This window comes from Battus philenor, unplaced genomic scaffold, assembly GCF_028537555.1.
Source record: "Battus philenor isolate CCGP_79_NKW_IND1 unplaced genomic scaffold, ilBatPhil1.0.hap1 SCAF_12, whole genome shotgun sequence".
Classification (NCBI taxonomy): domain Eukaryota; kingdom Metazoa; phylum Arthropoda; class Insecta; order Lepidoptera; family Papilionidae; genus Battus; species Battus philenor.
In genome coordinates this window covers 9,138,354-9,155,024 of record NW_027181674.1, presented here as the reverse complement: position 1 = coordinate 9,155,024, position 16,671 = coordinate 9,138,354, and the positions used below count along the sequence as shown (strand labels likewise).

At 30.7% G+C, this 16,671-nt stretch overlaps 1 protein-coding gene across 1 annotated transcript; it reads right to left on the bottom strand.

Moving 5' to 3' along the window:
* Nucleotides 1–2,210: 2,210 nt before the first annotated feature.
* Nucleotides 2,211–16,644, bottom strand: LOC137932792 (uncharacterized). The gene is made up of 2 exons (XM_068776466.1): nucleotides 16,331–16,644; nucleotides 2,211–3,817 (listed from the first exon to the last, which is right to left on the bottom strand). The coding sequence occupies exons 1-2, from the start codon at nucleotides 16,361–16,363 to the stop codon at nucleotides 2,450–2,452; spliced, it is 1,401 nt and encodes a 466-aa protein (XP_068632567.1). The 5' UTR covers nucleotides 16,364–16,644; the 3' UTR covers nucleotides 2,211–2,449.
* Between the last annotated feature and the right edge of the window lie 27 nt (nucleotides 16,645–16,671).

The window sequence follows — 16,671 nt, the reverse complement described above, 5'->3', positions numbered from 1 at the left end:
TTAAAGTGCTTCCACAACAAAATGTTTGATACTTGTATGCGTAGTGATATCGGCAAGGTGTTGACTCTGGTTTTAAACGACGTTAGACTAAATTATTATATGGTATTAATACAATTAATTATTTTTAAAAGTTCTGCTTAGATGAAACTAATAGATTATTAAACGATATGAGCGTAAATATTTAATGGAATCAGGCGTTACCTTGCGGAAGTCCATCCTAACAAAAAAAAGGACCAATATTTAGCCACTTCCACTACCACTGCATGTGCGGAAGTGGCTAAATATTGGTCCTTTTCTTACTTAGATATGAGTGTATATTGTTTTTTAAGTTGTGATTACGCATTTGTGTCGGTAGCATTATTAATAACGATATACTTTAAAAAATGCTTAATCATTTCATTTTCAAATTTAATTACAAGTAAGCATTAAATTAACACTTTGTTACGTATACTTTAATTAACAGTTGAGGACTTTCTCAGTTATTGTATATGAAATAGTGAAGGATGAAATAAATTGCTGATTATCCCTTTAGCAATAACTTTTTATTCTATTGCATTATTTCATTCTCATATTAATAAAGAAAAATAAATGTTGTTAGTATCGAATAGTATATTACAGAAAAGAATAATTATGTACGTACATTTTAATTTTATTATCAATATGTTGATGGCAGCTAAGTAGATACAAGTAACCTTCCTATTTCGGATAATGTTTTTTTTTCTGGAATCAGGTATTCGTGTTTTCATTTTGATTTTTCATGTAAATGAAGAAAATTAATAATAATTAAATAACTAACTAACTAAATAAATATTAATAACTGACAAAATTGGATGTAGTTTAGTACCAGATAAGTAATTTAAAAGAGTATATACGTAGTAAATTGCAGTATAAATAAAAAACCCTTCAAAATGTGTCAGAAGAAAATATTATGCTGTTAGCAGTGCACTTGCTTTTTCTTTAAATTACATTAACTTGAATCATTACAGAATGTAATCAACTTATTAAATGAGAAAATTCACATGGTGTAAGCGTTCTGCTATAATAATTTATTATGGGATAAAAGGCATATCATCCTGAAGAACAATTTTATTAAAATACATAATCACTATTTCAGAAAATAAATATCTTTAAAATATACACGTTATACAATCATTACTTAATGATTATAAAAAGGTTATATATGCCTCACAGAATATTGTATGATAATCGATCAAAAACTTTCAAAATGACTACATACACACATTTTTTACTAATTGAAGAACGCATTAAGGAAAAAAAATTTGTGTAGAATTCTTATCTTGTGGATGGTTACTTTACTGTCATCGATGTAACACCATTGTCTTCCGACCAGCACAACTACTGGCTGTACAGAATTAACCATTTAAAACTGAGTAGCATAACATTGCCGAATGTGCAGCTATCGGGTAAATATTGAACACATTTTGTCATTTTAAATAAAAAATGTATTTTTGTACAAACCACCTATTGTACTTTCAAAGCTCGTTTTCATATTTAATTCTAGAATATACTTTTGTTCTCAATTGTTGATTGTACAAAACTAAAAACGTTGGGTCACAAGTTAATAATAGTTCAGTAAGAGTTGTAATTGCTTGGATAATGTTAAATATTGAATAAATGCATTTGTTCCTTTTTCAGTTCCTTTTATTTTCACCATTTGTAAATTAATTAAATAAAGTTGACGTTTACTTATTATAATTGACATTAATAATGTCTTTCGTTATACTGCGCAATTAGTGCGAAGCTGTAATCATCAATCAAAGCAATGTCGATTTAAGAGCCTTCCATAATTTTTTTCGAGTCAAACATTTATTTATTTATGAAATAATGAATCATTTTTAGGTAGGACACTGATGACAGTCTCAATAAAATAGATGGTTAAGTTTGCAAGCCTTTAATTCTTATCGCTAAATATGTACATTTTTGCTATTCACAGCACAAATACATGTAAATCATGAAGTGAAATTCGATATAATAACAAAGGCAAAGGTATTAAAAACAAATGGCACAGTATATTATTTATTTTATAATATGAAAATATTTTTAGTAAAACGGATATAACACATTTAACTTCTAAGACAATAAAAAACACAAAAAAATGAAGGAATATTGTATTTTAATCAAGTAAAAATATTTAAATTTTTACATTTCATAGTTGATATATTTTTATAACAAAGCTCCAAATTATAAGATTACTAAAAGCTTATGGAAAGCACAATACCATAAAAATAGAGGAAATGGAAAATATTCATCAGAGTGTTAGTATAAGGAATGTGATTATTTCTGGATATCAAAATATTCAGTCTTGATTATTGATTAAACAAAATTCTTATCAAACATTCACTTGTATGTATTTTGTGCTATGGGCATCGATTTGATTGTGTATGTCTTATAAACAATAATGAGCATATTTTTACTTAATATGTAATATCTATTTGAGCTGCAGGAACTTCATAAGTGCGTCTTGTATAAGACGAGGGCTAGCTTCACTATCTGCCGTGTATCTGACGCCCCTTAACGCTCCGTCCTCGTTTCTAACCACACCATATTCTCCAACTATGAAGCCATCCGGTGTTCTTTCTTCAACGCGATATTTTTTGTATTGTCTTCCTTCTACGACATAGCCTACTTTACAGTTTTCCTGTTTGCAATTCTCATTGCTTGATTTTTGTACGCCGTGACTGCGACCGTCAGTCATTACACTAACTTTTTCATCCACTTCGTAATTTTTTTCGGGTTGGTGTTCTACATTATATATATCGGTATTAGTTTTATATGTCTGACTGACTGTCGTGATAGGAGTTGTGTTAATTTCAGAATTAATTGTGGGGGACGTTGCACGTGCAGTTTGTGAACGTGGACGCCAAGGCGTATGATTCGGTAAAGGTTCGGGTGTGAGATGTAAAGAAGCTGGTTGGCTATAAAATTTAGCTGGCTCACTATAAATTTTTGCTGGTTCGCTGTATATTTTAGCAGGTTCACTGTAAACTTTAGATGGTTCGCTATAAATTTTTGCAGGCTCACTGTAAAATTTGGCAGGTTCGCTATAAACTTGAGCGGGTTGACTGTAAACTTTCACTGGTGCGCTATAGAAAGCTTGATTTTGATCAAAGCCATTATTGGTTTCACCGTAATTGTTGGAAATCTTAGGATTGTCGTGAACTATATTAAAACTTACTGTAGTCAATCGCGTATTTCTGTCGCGTTGTTGGATCGTATCATCGGTTATTCTTTGTACATAGCTTCTAGCCGATAATGATGAAATTGACCTAGCAAGAGGAACATTTTCAATATTTTCTTTAGTTTCACTCCCAACAGAATCTATTTCAGCTGTGTTTTTTCCAGAAACTTCAGTTGTATAATCATCGGAAATGTTGTGATTCATTTGTTTAGTTGATTCGAAAGGATTTACCTGCTCATAATGGTTAACACCTCTTACTTCTTTCCGTGCTTGTAATTGTTTGATAAAATCTATGTTAGCGCCTATATTATACGTTGTTGCATCAGTAACAGTTTCGTTTTCAATGTCCTCGATTGTTGTCGGATTTGTTGAATTTGCAATCTGCGCTATTACGGTTGGAGGTAACGTGCTGTTAACATTAAATGTATGTTGATGTTCTGGAAATTTAGGTTTTCCTTTCCCTCTGCCCACAGCTACTGATGACGTTATTCTTACGGATATAACTTTTTCGTTATTAACTTCTGAGGAGTCTATACGCTTGTTTTCGTGTTCTACATTGTCGTTCTGTTCGAGGTTTTCTAGTTCCGATTGGCTCGATACAAGCGCGTTAGGCAAGATCTGCAAAAAAGGTAAAAGAATATTTTTTAAGTAATAAAATTATATAATTTAATTTCATATCAAATTTTACCATTTTATTGTATTTTGATGAAGCTTTAAATATATTTTTAGTGAATTTGTTTAAGATTTACTAATTATTATTATCCTCTGAATAATCAAACCTTATATATATACCATATATATAAACCATACATTACAACAAGCAAAAAACCCTTTTGAAAGGCTAAGCATTATTATTCTCAATTATTTATTATGACCATAAAGCTTTAGCTACTCTATTAACGACATTCACGATCGTATTCACAAAGAAACCCGGCCGAGTATATTATGAGCTCTTTTCAAATCAGGGCGCTTTTAGAACTCAGTTGAAGAATCTCATTATAAGGTCGCTCAAACATTGTTTTCAGAGCGTTTAAAAGTTTTTATAAACAATAAATTTTATTCTTGCAAACTTTAATACGTTTCTCATGCCTTCTTTTTTACATTGAAATAATATACAAATAAATATATTATTACATATGTATGTTTACATATATATAAGTATATATATGTAAACATAGACATAATAAATAAAAACATAGATATAAGAAAATGTAGTTATTTATTGCATTAAAGTTTTGTTATTGTAGCGTATGTTACGTAGTAGTGTATGTTGAAGCCAGATTCATTAAAGTCACGCCCTCTCTGCTCAGCAAAATTCTAAACTGCCAGTATTATGATTGTTACAGAAACATAATATTTTCGTGGCGTTTAGAGTAAGCCATATTAAAATCACTGACTAATATTGACCATAAGATTGGGACTAGATAATGCCCAGTTCTGATGAAGTCGTAAACACTGATTTCCAATTTTGCTTTGGTAGATCAAGCTCTTTGACCAGAAACCTATTCCTGCCGAAATGATCATTCTCGCTAACGAAACATGGCGTAATTTCTTCCTCAGAAATCTAATACACTTGAAGATTAGATACCCAAGCTTGTTTTGACAATCATTGTTTAAAAAAATACGGCTCAGCTATTCCTTGTTAGCTAACGCTCTACTAAACTATTAATAAAGTCTGATTATTACCGCGCTCTATACGTGCTGACTACTATGACCACGAATTAGATTATGTTGCTTATTAAAACATTGCTTTACAGTAATTATATTATCAGCAGCAAATATTGTTTCAATGATCTTCCTTTGTCTACCACCGTACCGTTTGTGAAGTTGTTTTGATTATAAACCTTTATTAACCTTTGCTACAATTTTCTTTTAATTATTATATTCAGCGCACAGAACAGATGGTCACTGGGGCCTTTATGTTCTGGAGTAGAAGCCACGGACTAGCGAACACAGCGAAAAACGTTCACACACAACGTGGAGAGACGATCTTTTTAAGCACGTCGGACGCTGGATGAAGTCCGCTTCCAACCAGCCGTGGATGTCTTATGGCTGAAATCTTGATGATGATAATGATACATTTTTGAATTCTCAGTTAAATAATAACCTGGCCTTTTTTATAGCCGCCGAGTTCTTTTTTAAATAAATGGCGAGGTTCGAGGTGCTACAGTAATTTTTGCAGGTAAGATATTTTCCTTTTAGACAGGATTTCTCTAAATATTTTCTATTGCTGCTTTCATTCGTATGAATAAAATGTGTAAGGACCAATTTTTCTCTGTCACTAACCAAGTAGTTGGAAGGCTTAAAAAGTGCATTGGGCTCCATACGTTCTTAGTATTTTCTTATTATTATACCATTTACGTTCTCTTTTTTACCCCACCATTCATGAAAAATGAGAAATTCCGGATTTAATTGTAATTGTCAGAGTATATTTGATGTAATGAATAAGTAAATTCTTCACGGTCATATATTAAACCGCACTCAGATATATTTATTTAATCGCATATATGTACATTGATATAGAGTATTGCTTTGTGTTTTAGATCAATCATGGTTATTTATTTATAAGAGAAAAAGTTGCTGAAAGTATGGACATAATTAAAATTCAAGTTAACATTTTAAATATTAATTAGGATAGCGACTAATAAAAATAGTTAATCGAGGCAAATTTATTTAGAACCAGTTTAATATTTTTTAAATAAAAAATGCACGGTGTATAAACTACAACAAAAAGACAGGTCAAAGATGTAGTAATAAGTATTCGACGTTATAGATTTGTTGTTGATATGCGTTGTGGGGCGACGGAGCGTTGATAATCGGAGCGGAAACGGTTCTCGGTAAGCGCTTACGGCTGTCAGTGACCGCGCAAGCGACCTTGCTTAGTCGCCGCCTTAAGCTTTCGCGGAATATCGAGCAAATTTTTAATAAATTTTGACGGACCTGACGAGCTCTGTATCAGTACCACAATAAAAAAAAAACAGTAACATTAGTAAAAAGATTAATCGTATTGAAATTCGGGAGTCGGTTATCATGTTTGCACTTGATGGTTCATCTGGAATAATCTAAAATAGTATGGCCGTTTTTAAATATTTTAACGGGTTTAATTGTTTTCAACCTTTAGAAACCCTTTATAAGACATAGGTCTCTTCCAAAGATTACCACGATGACCGCTCTTTTACTATAAGTAAATTTAAAGACAATTTATAAGATGTGTAATTAATTATTATAACAAATTGCAGGGAACCTAGGTTCGATAAGTGATCTTCGTCTTTTATTTCAATAATGAAACGTTTAAGTTATATATAGCCAGCTGTGTATGATAAGATGTGTTAATTTGTCTGGATTAATTCTCGAGACGAGGAGGCCGATCACCTAATGTTGTGTAACACAGCCGGCCGTGACAATGCGGCTTCAGCCAAGATTGTATAGCAAAATATCTTTTGTATCACGTTTGTGCTCACCTCTTGCATATTTGAAATGGTAGGACTCATTAGTATTTTACTAGCAATGGCCGCCATGCACTGAACACTTGTGTGTTAAAATTTTATAAACAGGTATCAAAAGAGAAAACTGGATCGGTTCCTCAATACCAATACGATTAAGGGATATAACGAAGTAGACGGCCAAAGAAATTTGTGCAGTTTTGGATTCGATACACATCGAATGAAACAGAACAGCGGTTGTTGGGACACTGTACTGGTAATATATACGTCGAAGATGATAAATTTTCTGTTAGGCCAATCATCAAAAATGTTTATAAATTTATAGAAATGGTTTAATTTGATAAAAGAACTGAAGATCAACCAGAAAACTATTTTGAATAGATCAACCTGTACAGGGTTGGTCTATTATAGGTAGAAACATTGCAGGAGTTTCTTCTGCCACTTCTCCCAGAACTAATTATTTCCATAGTAGGTAGGTTCAGCTCTTTGGGACGCTCTTGGGTCTTGGGTCTTAGGATATTAAACGCGTATTGAGCCCAAACTAAAGAGGAGCTAAGTTAGGAACACGGAGGTCTATGCGTCAAATCCTTCCACGAAGCCCCCACATAAGCACGTGGCCTGCACAATGGTTCCCGAGGATGCCCTCCAGTTAAATTACGAAGCAAGGTTTAGGCTCAGCACGTACCGTGTTCTACGCTCTCTAGCTCGCGGAATCTTTAAATGACAATAAGGCAAAAGAGTTGATCCGGACCAAAAAAAGATGAAAAATTATTTAAAGGCCAGGTTAAAAAAAGGAGCTCTTTATATAGGTGATATAGGAATTAATGCAAAAGGCAATTCCAAAGCGATTTGTAGACTTAGTTTCTTAGCTGAAGCATAACGAAATCGATTGAGGCGGTTCATTGGAGTGAAAATTGGATCGTGTATACAAGTACAATACACGAAAAAGATCGCGCGCTCAGACGCGGTGAACCAATCAAGGCGATGAAAACTTAGGTTGATTACTGCCTCACCCACCGACTAGCACTTACGATCCCGTAATAATCATCTTTTTAACCATTTAAAAAAAATTGGGGCGAGTTAAAGACTAGCGTTAGAGGCTTCTAAAAAAAATTCTGAAAAGTTTTAAATGGACGCAGACGTCTAAAATTTCTGAAATAAGAAATTAATTAAGGACATTTCTGATATAAATTCCAAAATAGTTACAATTGTATTTGTTAATTGTGTAACAAACAAAATATCTTAATTTATCTTATGAAAGTACGTAACAAAGTTTTAAAGTAATGACTGGAAAAGTAAGAAGGTACCGATCCAAATTTGAAAAAGCGTTCGTTGGCTACGGTTGCTCGAATTTTATTTTCTCGACTAATTAGACTTTAATGATTATGTAGAAACTCAAAAGACTGATCTGATTTTATTGACTTAATCATCAGATTAATGATTATTAATATTTTAAAAAATATGTCTTGAATAATATTTCATATATATATTTTTTAAAACCTTTGTTAAGTGCATTCTTTTACATTTTTACTAATTGAAATATTATTAAAGGAGGAAATACCAAATATTCTCGATTTATTCAGTCAGGATATACAGTTATATCTTAAAAACAGAATCGTTTCGGGTTTTGATTTGTTTTACTCTAAAACTAAAGTTTTTGTAAACATCTCTGCAAACCCGTGTCAGATATCAATGGAATAGAATTGGTGAGGCTAATACGAGACGGTTTTAAGTAATTAAAAAATAACAAAAAACTTGTACTCTGCCTCAGGAAAAAGGCAAAGTTACTGGGTAAGTTGTAAATGTCAATTCAATCGCAAAAAATTACTTGATCGGAATGTGGAAGCAAAAAGTGGGCGCCTCAACATGATATTACAGGTATAAGTTTTTATTTATTGCACGCATACATTATGTACAAACAATATAAATTATGTTTGTATAATACTTATTTCTGTAATATTAGAATTCACTTACACGTACGTTAGTAGTAGTTGTTTAGTAGTCGTTAATAATTGAAACGACCACTAAACACTTCTATTTTTATACGAGACAAATTTAATACTTAAACAGTGACAGACACATTATAAATACAAGAAATAAAAATGAACTTGTAACGCCAAAATTCGTTTCGTAAAGTTCATGGATCTAAATGTATAACAATATTCCACAATATATCCTAGTTTTTTTTTCTTAGTTCTAAATCTCAAATTAAAAGAATAACATTAAATAATTTTTATAACAGCATTCAAGAATTTTTATTTATCGAAATATATGGAACTGGGTTTGTTGACTCATTACATGGTCATAAATTATTAAATTTCATTTAAAAAGAGTAACTATTGAGTTTCTGGCAGGCTCTTCTCAATAGATGAGCATCTGAGCCAGTGATAGTTTACTACTTGTAATGTTAATAAAAAAATTGACGTTTCAAGTGTGTGTTTTTTCCCCCATTTTGGTTTAAAGATATTTTGTATTTGATTTTAAATACGAGTATAGAGCGATTGCGACGAGTGTTACGCGACACGCAACAGCGCCACGCCGTGACAATGAAAAGCACAAGGCTGTGCGCCTTGCGCATGCGCGACTTGTCCGTTTTGTAATTCTATTACATTCTCCTATGATCTGCTTTCTGATATTTCTTTAAGATATATCGATATAGATTCAAAATTAATGGATCTCATTTTTTTATTAAGAATATATATTTGTTAAATATTACTGCACTTTTACGTGTCTTATATATGCTAATAAATGTATTGTAAAATGTTACGTATAACTATTGGTATTCTTTAGTACGTTGTAATATTGTGACACGACTCGTTGTGAGAACGTTAAGCAGAAAACTGCAAATCAAACTAAATAGCCTGAATACAATATGATTATAAGTGAAGTTTTAGAATGGGTAAATTAACATATCACAGGTCATTTTGGTCTTAAATTTAAATCCTTCATAAAGGTAAAATTTATTTAAATATAATTTTATTTATTTTTATTACGGTGTATATACAATTTAATAACAGTTGTAGAGAAAATTTGTGTATACTTTGAAAACGTCTGTACGGGGATACCTTCAGAGCTAATGCACCTAGCATATTGAAGTAATGATTGAAAATGCACAATAATGTAAGGAAATGGACAATCAGTTACCTGATTTCATATTAAAGTTATGTAGCATTTAAATAGGCAATAACGACGCATATCCTTGGTTAAAATAGCATTCATTCTCATATACTTTGTTTATGTGATGCAATAACAATAGACTTCATTACTCAAGTTTTCTGGACCGCAACGCTTTTGAGTACGTACTAGTCAGTAACAATTATTTTATTTTAAAGTTTTATTATTAAAAAAATCTTTTTTTGTTTACTTGTTTAAAATGTTTGCAATTTTGAAGAAAGGATGTATTATTTTTTTATAGAAATTTTTACGTCAATTACTTAGGTAATAGACATTTACAAAGATACTTTTGTTTAAGATTACTGGTAATAAACCAAAATCCATAGGTTTACCTTTGATCCGCCTTAAAATAAACTCATTATTTTAGTACAATTCTAAATATTTCTTCTTCACAAAAATATGTAAATATATACCAATAATAAAGTTAAAGCTTTGTATTTATTTAACGATTATTAAAAGCTTTAAAAAATGAAAAAATACGAAAACATATATTAAATAATACATTACCAATTTATATAAATTGTCGACTAAAATTATTACTTTAAAACTATTTCATGTCCGCCTTAAGGACACTAACCCAGCTCAATGAAAGTTGAACTCCACATTTCAAAGAATATTTATTCTTTGTTGCCTTTATTGCTACAGAGCTGTTGCGATAAGATCTATGCGATTCTTGAACAAGATCTCTATTATTATATTGAATACTTTATTGCAAACGGACATGGTGACCTCCAACTACTTTTTATTAATCTTTGTAATTAGCCTTATACATTGTCGTTTTTAAAAAAATTTGTAAATCGCATATTTACATGTGCAAGAACAATATTTTATTTGTACAATAATTAATTGTGCAATTGATTTATTTTATTATCTCGATCTTTAATTTTCTGTGACAAACAAACGTTTATTGTAATTGTATTTAACGTTACATGCTGTATGTTTATCTTAATAAAGATTTTAAAACCCCGTTTAGATAATGAAGATTTCTCCACTACATGGAATATGTAATTTTGGGTGTCATCTCTTTTTTGTAATACATATTTGGTGACATATTTTTTTCGAATTAATCATAATTTTGAAAATATTAAAATTTTCATGCTTTATCTCTTAAAAAGTACCGTGACGTTTGATTTGAAAGTTATAAAAAAACCTAATTAAAAATGGTGTTCAAGTTTTCTTAAATACGACACACGTTGTACATTGTACATTAAACTTTGAATATCCATACGGTTTTTTATTACTAACTGCTACAAACAAGAATTATGAAAATGCTGCTGCGAATAATACGAGAAGCACGAAGCGAAATCGTTGTGGAATTGTCGCAACTATGTCAGAGGACAATAAAAAATGCAGATCGCAGATATCTCTGAAAACGGCTTCTTTCGTCACGATTTAAGCATACAGGGACGGACGGCACGGTCTAGGTCACGCACAGCGACAACCAAATGCGAAATTAACTAAAAAAGCTCTGCTTTTGGAACATGCATTAATTCTATTCGTTCTTTGTCTTTATAAAGTATACATTTATCTTTATAAGGTTAACATTGATGGAGCAGGGCGAGGCGAGAAAACCAGTTTTGATTTACCAGATCGTGCGGTATTTTAAAGTCAAATGCAAATAAATTGAACGATGACAACGAACTTGAGATCACAAAGAAAATGCAACGTAATTTAGTGCGAATGTATTTTTCTTTAAATAGGTCAAAGTTCGAGCCTTTTGCTTAATGATTTTTCAATTAACATTTTAACTGAAACATTAAAACGTTTAAAATATTAACTGCTATTTTATGCTATATTACCTTTTTCCAAAATATAGATATGTTAACTTACATTAGTGTGAATGGTACAGATGGTACGTGTACAAAATGGTCATGTATTTTTGGAAGATGTGTAGCTTTCGTTATTAGGTACTTCCACATTAGCATAATTTTTATAACAGCTATTAATCATTTCTTCTTTAAGTTTTTAAATACGCCTTTATTTAGATCTACAACTTTAGTGGTAACAGATTCAAAGTTTGGCGACTGATGGTTTTACGATGTGTATCATGTCATTCATTATAACACACTTAGAGAAAGTGTAAGATGTTATAATGGCATTCAACAAATATATTATTATATATTAATGAAATTTTATGTTACGAATTTCGATAAGTTTAAATTAACTACACAAGTAACCAATACACCGATACATATCCCAATAGTTAAATTAAATTCATTACATATTTATATTTAATCAAAGGATTAACTGGTACAATGACAACTTTATTTTTTAACTTAAAATGTTATTAAATAAATCAAAAATATAGCATTATATAGGTTACACATAAGTTACATATTATATGTATGTTACAGCATACATATTTATATATGAATACATTTATATATATATATATATATATATATATATATATATATATATATATATATATATATATATATATATATATATATATACATATCTATCTGTATATATTTTTGTTTTTATAATAAATGTACAGACATATACATGAGAGATTTAGTTTCTGGTAACAATGTGTGTATGTTAGGAGACGAAGCTACTCTTTTATTTTAATATACAAAGTTGAAATCCAGTGTGTAAAAGAAAATTTTATCTTGGTAAGACACTGTCCAATAATTTTATTCCTAAGCGATAATACGTATCTGACGCCCAATGCATTTATAACTATTTATTGCCGCCTGTAGTGGAGATAACTTTCATAAAAAATAAGGAAGTAATTCTCTTAAACCTGTTTCGCCCTCATATGGACCGAAATTAGTCTGATCTTGTGATCCAGTACTTCTTTAAAGATCAAGCTGACATTTATTACGCGCAAACATAAAATCGATTGTGACTTGTTTTGCTGTGCGAGGTATTTTCCTGAAAATACCTACAACGTTCTTTTCAATGAACGCCTTTGTGATGTACGTGATATATTTAAATGATAATTAATGCCTTTTAAATATCAAGACACTCGTTTATTATATTTTAATACTTTTAAATTTTATCTTCGCATATTATTATGATTAGGAATCAATTTATAATAGTGCAATAAACGTTAAAAAAGAATTTTTATAATGTACGGAAAACAATTTTATTTTTATTTTAAAAGTAAAAATGGAATATCATTTGCATTTGATAAATAAGAAACAGATTTATAAAATTATTTTTTACCGAAGTTCTGTCTTAAATTTTAATCCCTTTATATCTTTGTAGTACCTTTCAATATTTTGTAGTAAATGTATTGTCACCTTTCCTTCAGAGATTAGAAGTAGAATTTGTTGATTTTGATTCAGATTCTAATTCATGGTGATTGAAATAATAACAACTATTTTACTAGACTCTTATCTCTCTCTAACGTTTATCCGTCTACTAAATATGATGGATATCTACATTTCCCTTAATAGTTGTCACGAAGTCTAAATACATTACAACCATCGCTTAGATAAAAAAACTCAGGCGATATATTCATTTCGCTTATTTTCATCTAACAATCGTAACGTAGGTTTTTCTTCAAGGAAATATATTTACTTTCATGAATGACAAACAGTTCGATCGTTTTAGTGTTGGATCATTGTTTTTAATTATTATTCCATTTATTTATACCTTAATCATTATTGTATACGTGGAAGCTTGTTTTGAGAGAATTAGTAACCCACTAAATTTGTGTAATAAAAAAAAAATTAAATAAAATTGTTAGCCTTTTTCTTATAACTCCTCGTCCACGAGGATCGGAGATAATCGGAATAGGATGGGTCCTATTTAGGTTGTTGATCTACCCGTAAGGAGGGCGTTCGTCACCTTTCATTCCAAGACTCTTATTCTATCTACCATCGCTGACGCATTTGCTGAGCCTGTTGCTAATGTAGCTTTGCGATATTCTAGGCTAAAGTTATACCTTTAATGGGTCAATCCGTATTACATAAAATAGAGCAATCAGGAACGTTATCTTCATCTCTATAAAAAGACGATTTGTGTCGTTAACTGTAATGTAAACAGAATATTGCCTTTGAGTAAAAAAGTTTTACATAAATGTCCTTCTATTATAACATGGGTATATTTTTGAGAAGGAATATTTAATTTGATCGAATGAAATCATCGTCAGGCAGGTTGTTAGCGGGACCATTTTCACAAAGATAATCTTTGGTTTGTCTCTCATGTTTGATTGTGAGTTATGCGTGCAAGCTCTTTTCTGTATTAGAAAAATTAAATCGATAAGCTGCATTACTCCATAAAAATTATCTGTAAAAAACTCTAAAATAGACTGACTGTGTGTGACTTTGTGACTTTGGCAATTCGAGGATTTTTTAACTGCAATTATTGCAAAACTGAGGCTATTGAATATATAAACGTAACGAGTCGTAAATAGTTTTAGTACATAGAGAACGTGAACTTTACGCATTTAGTCAATTCTCATTAAGTAAAAAATTATGTTGTAAAACAATTATGGTTCCCTACAACAAAATAAAGGAAGTCTACTATAAATAAGGAGTAACAAGGGTTTGATATTATGACCTGTGGCAAGTCCATTTTAAACAATAGCCACAAATTTTTCAATCCCGCCCATGTTTCATTTCTCAGTTTAAGTAAGAGCGCAAATCTTAAACTCTGTTTGTGATAATGCTGTAATTTACTGAAATGAGACAAAGTCTCGTCCTGTACTAAACTACTTATAAGATTTTAAAAAAATCTCTAAAGACGCCAAACCCATCCGTCTCGTCAATATTTTGTATCAACTCAACCTCTGCATCGGTTCTTGAGTTATCTCTGGTAAAACAAAATTGTCATCTTTATCTATTTCACTAATCATCCATTTTTTAAAAATGCTTATAATGTAAATTTAATTGTGTTTAAATAAGTTTTTGTCGAAATTTTTGCTGAATATAAGTCTACGGTCAGAGTTGTCTGAACCTAATTGAAATAAACTGAGTTATTTTAGTATATTGAAACTATTAAATATTGCGGCTGAATCACCCGTGAAAATTTAGATTTTAAGTCAATAGGACTGTTAACGGAAATGCCTCACACGGCATTGCTCTTTTTTTACAATAATTAATTGAAAACCTTTGATAATTGGGTTAAACATATCGAAAATTTAAATCATTTTTACGTTTATATACAATTTCTTTTAACAAATTGATAGAGGTCGATGGTTGGCACCTTTTTGATAGAAGACATTTAAAATTAATTAAATAAACTTTCGAATGCGATTGTACCTTTGGAATCTAAATCTGTTTTGTTTACCTATAAATAACATGAAATTTTTATTTCGACCTTAAAATCTCTCGATTTATCCTTTTGTTATGTATCAAAGTTGCTTTGATTCTATCATCACTATTTTTTATTTAACTGCTGAAATTAAGTGATACAGTAAGTTCTCACTCATTTCTAAAAGATTTAAGTTTTAAATAGCTTCAACTATTCTTTAAACTTTTCACAGTTTCTTTGTATCTCAGCCGTAGCTCACTCACCAACAACTGATTCATTTTTAATTACTACCGTTTTGGTAGAAAAGATGGCTTTGAATAATCCATTGATTCTTGGAACGATTTTGGGAGGAGGCCTGTGCTATGCAGCGTTTTTTTGACTGACATGATGATAAAGATAAATAAACACTAAAAAATAATTTTACATGTCATCGGGATTTATTTAGTTTCCAGTATGAAATTTCTTTTTTGCGTCAATTTTGTCGATGTTTCAAATGTTTATGAATTACTCATAATGACTGGAGAACAAATTACTACGTCTTTTTCGAGCGAGGAATTAAGTCCGTGGATATATTGTAGATGCTAGTGGCGGAGGTTGTCTTGGTAGGCTCTTTACAAATATTAGAAAAATAGTGTGAGAAACCAATAAATTAAAAAAAAATTACGCGTTTTGTCCTTTATTCTAAAATATTTAACAATATTGAAAAGAACTAATGATAGTTTATTTATTAAGAAATATATTTTTTTAAATATGTTATTTTTGTTATTATTTGATACATGTCTTAATATTTAAAAAAATATATGTTATATTTTTTGTTATCGATGAATATGTTACTTAGTAAAGAGTTATAACTTTTGCTCCGCTTGGGCGATAATTCCAAATTAGTTTTGAATGATATAGTTGAATGATCATTTTACATTGCGATAATTAACATTTTGTAGCAAGGTTTGAGTTCTATTTAACCAACAGTTCCTTTTAATGAAGGTGGCTTGGTATTCATATAATGAAATGCAAACTTTGACATTGAAAGTTATAGCGAGATAAAGTGTGGGCCGTGGGCGGTACATTGATTATTTATAGGTGTTGTGTTTATATTTAAAATAGTAATTTTTGTTTCTTATTTTATATTAATAAATGAAACACTCGTTGGATCGTACATAGAATAAGAAATGCAGTTAGAAGATTAATTTTAAAATAATTACTGCTTAAAATTTAAAGATTGGCAAAGTGAATACTACATTTATTAAAATTAAATAACAGTTTATAAAGTTTTTTTTTGCTTTGTTAATGGAATATAAAATCATACCAAAAGGCAAATCCATATAAAATTGATCCTCATCTCGCCACAAAACAATATTTCTACACTCAAACCGCTAATTTATTGTATCGATAAGGACATGTCCACAATATAGAGAATTGTCCAGAACATGGTTTCGTTGGGAACTATCGATGACGAGAATGGTATTATGGTAACATTATCTCTTCGGTCTGTCTGGGCGGCACTGCAGACACGCTGTAAAACTAAGCGAGGCCCTCTGATCCTGATTCGAACTCCGAACTGGAATAAGCGATTCACTTCTAGTACACGTGTGTCCTGCGCGCGCGCTCACTCTAACTACGCTGCACTGCTCGCTGGCGAATACCTAC